This window comes from Asparagus officinalis, chromosome 4, assembly GCF_001876935.1.
Source record: "Asparagus officinalis chromosome 4, Aspof.V1, whole genome shotgun sequence".
NCBI classification, from domain to species: Eukaryota; Viridiplantae; Streptophyta; class Magnoliopsida; order Asparagales; family Asparagaceae; genus Asparagus; species Asparagus officinalis.
The window spans coordinates 76650843-76657675 of NC_033797.1; the positions used below are offsets into that span (position 1 = coordinate 76650843).

At 38.2% G+C, this 6833-nt stretch overlaps 1 protein-coding gene across 1 annotated transcript in view; it reads right to left on the reverse strand.

Annotated features, from left to right (window-relative positions):
* Positions 1 to 6833, reverse strand: part of LOC109838953 (electron transfer flavoprotein-ubiquinone oxidoreductase, mitochondrial-like) — a 24729-nt gene that overhangs the window by 6075 nt on the left and 11821 nt on the right. Inside the window, 2 exon segments of the mRNA XM_020407385.1 lie at positions 5668 to 5742; positions 5858 to 5904. Coding sequence (XP_020262974.1) covers positions 5668 to 5742; positions 5858 to 5904 — 122 coding nt within the window.

Genomic DNA, 6833 nt, shown 5'->3' on the forward strand with positions numbered 1-6833 from the left:
ACCGTCGCTACAGTACTGCTGCCGCTTTGTTTTGTCCTTTTTTTCAGCGGTCATGGATAGGTGATTGAGACTACATATGACCCGATCCGGTCATCTACTATTGCTTATTTTTTTATCTGCTCTTAGTCTATGTTTAAAGAACAGATTTCTACTACGGTCCTGGCTATTTGACTACTACCTGCCTACCACTATTGTGCAACAATATCGAAAACAGATCTCTCCTCTTCTACATCTCCCTCTGCTGCTGCTGGTCAGACTTCTGTGCCCAATGTAGGCTTGGGACTACAATAAAATTGAATGGTACAAACTATCTGTTCTGGGCTCAGGCTTTCCGCATTTTCATTGGCGCTCAGAGCAAACTTTCACATCTTCTGGCCTCTCCTCTACCCACCACAGATCCCAACTATAGTTCCTGGCTCTCGTCTGATTATTGTGTTATGACGTGGCTCCTCAACAGTACGGAATCACAGATTAGTAACAGTGTTATGTTCTTAACCACTGTGAAGGAGATGTGGGACAACCTAAAGATTATGTACGGGAATGAGAAGAATGCTCCCGTATATTTGAGATTTGTGAGCGACTGTTTGCGCTCAAACAAGGAGATAGGTCAGTTCCGGAGTTCTTTGGTGAGTTAAAAGGACTGATAGACGAACTGGAAATGCATCAGCCTGCAGTAGCTGATGCGACGATGCTGTTAGGATATCGTTGTGACTTAGCAGTGTCCAAATTTCTTTCTGGATTGCACCATACCTTACAGTCCCAGGTGAGAGGGCAGATATTGGGTAGAGATACCATTCCCTCACTGACTGCTATTTTCTCCAGAGTCATGCAGGTCTCTACTGGTGTTTCTTCTGATACTTCTGCATCGTCTCCACCTTTAGTGGATCAGTCTGCCATGTTATCTAGTAGAGGCAGAGACCGCAGTCGTGGTCGTGATCGTGATCGTGATTTTGTGAGAGGACGTGGCTCTTTTAGTGGGAGAAAGGGTGATTCTGATAGGGGTTCATGTGGTCACTGTGGGAGGAGCAATCATATTTCTGAGAAGTGTTGGGAGAAGTTTGATTGTCCTTAATGGACCCAAGTAGCCGATACCGAGTCGACTCTCTCACCTATTTCTACTACTACTTCTAGTAATCCAGCTGCTACTGTTCCTACTGTTCAGATCTCTCAGGAAGATTATGATAGGTTACGCCAGTTAGAGCTCTCTCAGGAGAGTCATTCGGCTACTCATGCATCCTCTTCAGGTATGGATGCTTACATAGCTTCTCACGAACCATGTGTACTAGATTCTGGAGCCTCATCCCATATGACAGGTATAAAGGATCGTTTTGTCTCTTTACATCTTTCTGATATGTTTCTCTCTATTCGCATCGTTGATGGTACAATTTCTCCAGTTCTTGGTGCTGAAGTAGTTCATGCTACTTCCCCTTTGAAACTCACTGATATGTTATATGCTCCTAAATTCCATGTTAGCTTATTATCCATTAGCAAGTTTACAAAGCACAATAACTGTAAAGTCACCTTTTTTCCTTCTTATTGTGTTTTTCAGGACCTAGCAACTGGAATGACATTGGTTCGGGGCATGAGAAAGGAGGTATGTACTATTTGAACGATAGTGTGTCGGATGCTGGTCTTGTTGCAGCACAGCCTGATTCTACCTTACTGTGGCACTGGCGTCTGGGTCATCCTTCACTATAGAAACTTAGATCGGTAGTTACTGTTCAGTCTTCTCTTTCTTCTTTAGGTTGTGAGTCATGTGAACTGGGTAAGCACCATCGTGCTTCTTTTCAGAGTCGTGTCGATAAACGTAGCAGTTTTGCGTTTGAGTTAGTTCATTCTGATGTCTGGGGTCCTTGGCGTGTTCCCTCTGTGAAGGATTTTTGATATTTCATTGTTTTTGTTGATGATTTCTCTCGCATGATTTGGCTATATTTGTTGAAAGAGAGGTGTGAAGTCTCGCATGTTATTGAACTTTTTTATAATGAAATAAAAACCTAGTTCTCTACTTCTATTCATATTCTTCGTACTGATAATGCTTTGGAATATATGAAAAATGACGTTTCAAAATTTTGTGCTCTTAATGGTATTATTCATCAAACTTTATGCTTTCAGACTTCACAATAAAATGGAGTTGCTGAGAGGAAGCATAGACATATTCTCAATGTTGCTAGAACACTAATGATACATATGAATATTCCAAAGTACTTGTGGTCTGATGATGTCCTCACTGCTTGATATTTGATTAATCGCATGCCTTCCTCTGTTCTTGATGGTTTGATACCATTCCACTGTCTTTATCCTGCTAGATGGTTTGATACCATTCCACTGTCTTTATCCTGCTAAAAAACGTTTTTCTGTGATTCCTCGAGTTTTTGGTTGTACGTGTTTTGTTCAGGATTTGACTGCTGGTTTGGATAAATTATCTCCTAGGTCTATTAAGTGTGTTTGTTGGATACTCACGTACTCAAAAAGGGTATAGGTGCTATCATCCGACCACCAGGAGATATTTTGTTTCTGCTGATGTTACTTTCTTTGAGTCTATCCCATATTTTTTTCTCTGGTTCCACTACCTCTGTCAGTCCACAGGTATCACCACCTTCTACGGCTCTCACTACTATTTCGGTATCTGCTCCTGTGGCTACTGCACCAAAACCTCTACTGACATACTCTCGTCGTCCTAAAGTACATACACTTGTTTCTGCTCCTGCTGACTCTTCTTCTCCAGCTGCAGGTCCATCTCATATCAAGCCTCATATCTCTTTTGACTTAGATGTTCCTATTGCTCTTCGCAAAGGTAAACTGTCTTGCCCAAAATATCATCTCTCTTTTTATCTCTTATGACCGTCTCACCCCATCCTTTCGTCAGTTTGCTTTGTCCTTGTCCACTATATCTTTACTCAGGTCAAATGAGGGAGCTTTGTTAGTATCCGCTTGGAAACAGACTATGGATGAGAAGATGAACACACTGCTTTCTAGAGGGACTTGGGATTTGGTCTCTCTACCTACTGGAGCGACTATGGTTGGCTGCAGATGGGTGTATATCTTGAAATATCACCCTGATGGGTCTGTTGATAGATATAAAGCTCGCCTGGTTGCTAAAAGATATATCCAGACATATGATATTGACTATTTTGAAACATTTTCTCCTGTTGCTCGTCTCAACTCTATCAGAATTCTTCTCTGACTGTTAATATGGATTGGACGATGCACCAACTAGATGTGAAGAATGCTTTCTTTTATGGTGATTTGGACGAGGAGGTTTATATGGAGCAACCTCCTGGGTATGTTAACTCAGAGGGAGAATCTTATCTGCAGGCTGAGAAATGTCATCTACGGGTTAAAGCAGAGTCCTCGAGCTTGGTTTGATAAGTTCAGCAAGGTTATTTCTAATGTTGGTTTTAACATGTCGGTCTGATCACTGTCTTTCTTCGACGCACAACTGGTTTGGTTATTTTAGCCGTATATGTTGATGATATTTTACTGACTGGGAGTGACTCTGTTGCCTTAGCTGAGACTAAGAAGTATCTAAACCGTCATTTTATCACTAAGGACATGGGAAAGCCAAAGTATTGCCTTAGCTGAGACTAAGAAGTATCTAAACCGTCATTTTATCACTAAGGACATGGGAAAGCCAAAGTATTTTCTTAGGATTGAAGTTGCCATTTTATCACTAAGGACATGGGAAAGCCAAAGTATTTTCTTAGGATTGAAGTTGCATATCAAAAACATAACCTGTTGTTGTCCCAAAGAAAGTATGTGCTAAATTTACTAGAAGAAGCAGGTCTCTTGTAATGCAAACCTGCAAACACTCCAATGAAGGCAAATATTGATTTGTGGCGTGATGATACCTTTCTATTAGATGATACTGAACGATATAGGAGACTAATCGGGAAGCTAATATATTTGACAGTTACCAGACCTGATATTACTTTTGCAGGTGTACTGAGCAGATTTATGCACAAACCTAGAGAGGTTCATTGGACTGCAGCTCTGAAGATTTTGGCATATGTTAAGAGTTATCCTGGCAAGGGATTGTTATATAAGAAGCATGGGCATACTCACATTTCGGCTTTCTCTGATGCTGGCTACGTAGGAGACATGGGAGACCGAAAATCAACCTCAGGATTTTATACTTTTGTTGGAGGTAATCTTGTGACTTGGAGAAGCAAGAAACAAGATGTAGTATCACGATCTAGTGCAGAGGCCGAATATAGAGCAATGGCTCACACTACTTGTGAGATGGTGTGGCTAAGAAAGTTTATGACAGAGCTTGATTTTGTTCAGCCTGGACCCATGCCAATGCATTGTGACAACCAATCTGTCATTTATATTGCACAGAATCCTGTGTTTCATGAGAGGACAAAACATATTGAAGTTGACTGTAATTTTGTCAGAGATGCTTGGGAGAAGAAGATAGTATCTATCATATTCACTCCGTCCTCACAGCAACTAGCTGATATTCTTACCAAGACTACTTCTTCAAAGGTGTTTTCTACTATACGTGACAAGCTGGGCATGGTGGATATTTATGCTCCAGCTTGAGGGGGAGTGTTAAATTAAGTATATTGGGTATTGGGTTAATAGGTTGTGACCCGTTAACCATACCCCTATTTGTATGACTATATATACATCTCTCTCTAGTATCTGAATAAATCAATTAAAAAATTAGGGTTTTTGCTCTCTCAATTATCTCTTTCTACAATAACCATCTAGAAGTTATAAGCTTTAAAGATGATGTTTCAGGTAAAAGAAAGGAACATACAATTAAATTTACTCCCACAAACATTTCTTTGACATAGAACTTTGCTATTCTTCAGCATTTTGATCAATATAGATCTTGAAAGTATGAAACTACTTAATGAACTAAATAGGCTCATTGCATCCACATCTTATTGTGCAGTGTTGGATTTTAATATAGAAGCCAACAAGCATGCAATTGATATTCGTAAAATCTTAAGCACAATGTACTATGATAGGCCCTCCAATTTACAAGGCATGTGAGATATAACTAATAAACATCCAAAGTTATTTACTCATCTTTTATGGTTAGAGAAGCTATATATGCAATTTTGCCCTCTTACATTCCAGCAGCTATGCAATCAATTATTGCAGCTAAACCCAACCTTGCTGTCTGGAGGCTCACGAGAACATCTCCACAGATTTAAATGACTACACATAATTTACCACTTGATGAAAATACAAGGGGAAAAAATGCAGGAAACCGTTATACAGAACTGATTATTACGAAATGACACACAATCTAGATAATGCTGCCATTCAGCTTCTGAACTACAGAATGCTGGACTCTTCTTTGGTTCATATAGTCTAATACTGGTAGGTATAGTTGTTGAACTTTCACATTTAATTCCCACCCATACCCCCTTTATCTCTTCTTCAATGACTAAATTTTTTGTACAAGTCTGCACCATCCACAACTAGTTTACATTAACTACATGTAAATACTCCATACAATGTGGTTCGCATTTATCTCCCTCAAGTAGCCTCTTGTCTCTTCTTCCGTGACTTAACTGTATTTTAAAAATATGCACTACCGTCGACTAAAATACCTTGCCTCTTGCATGTAGCTACTCTATACAATTTTGAAATTTGGAAGGCTTCATGAGTGTACCACCTAACACTAATTCAGTAAATTGAACGTAAATATACCTCTTTAATGCCTAAAGCATATGTTTGATGCTGTCCTTGTCCTTTTTCTCGAAGCTTCTGATCCCTTATCAGTTTCTATAAATAACAAAGATAAAAAATACAAGGTAAAGAAAATCCACCACAAAATCTAAATAAAAGTTCAGCAGAATATGCAAGGGAACCACTGATTATCCACAATTTATAAACAGACCTCTGATATTGAACCTCTACATCCTTCAGCAAGAAGTGTTACGCGTCCTGCATCATAGTTTGCCATTCATGAAATCTCAAACCATGATTGAATACAAATAAAAAAATTTATTACATATAGCTAATAAAATCAGAATGTGATAAGAAATAACAATAATGCAACCTGCGTTTATATATACAATGTTAAGCAGGAAGTTCTAAGCTCAGACATTGATCATCCCATAAAAAATTTATATAGTATACAAAAACTTTCCCCTGTACATTTACAAATTTGCAGGTTAAAAAAAATTTCTCAACACGATGCTTTAGATGATTGAATATGATAATTAACTTCACAAACAAAAACACTGGAGAATTCAGCAGAAAGACAGAAGAGACATTGAAATATGTAATTCTTATCTTTCCTTTTCTTTATATTAATTAGTTTATTATGAAATAAGATATATGATATATGTTTTTAGTAGTTAATGCTTGCAAATAAAAATTTGACATTAAAATGCAAATACATTAGCTAGGAGGGGTTTGGTGTAAATATCGTCAGTCACGTGTCCAATGTGCAATAAAAAGGTGGAGGTGGCACGATATTGTAAAAGATGATACATTGAAATATCTAATTCCTATCTTTCCTTTTCTTGATTTTAATTAGTTTATTATGAAATAAGATAAATGATATATGTTTCTTTGTAATTAATGCTTGCAAATAAAAATTGACATTGAAATGCAAATACATTAGTTAGGAGGAGTTTGGTGTAAATATTGTTGGTCATGTGTCCAATGTAGAATAAAAAGGTGGAGGTGACATGATATTGTAAAAGGTGAGGTGACTCATGTTTCAGAAAGCATGAGGTGGAAAATTCCTTGGCATGAAAGAAAAAAAAATCTAGAACTGGTCAGGAGCAGGAGCAGAAACATTCACAAAAAGAAAGTAGAGAAGAAAGAACGAAGATGAACAAGAAAAAAGAGAAAAAAAGGAAGAA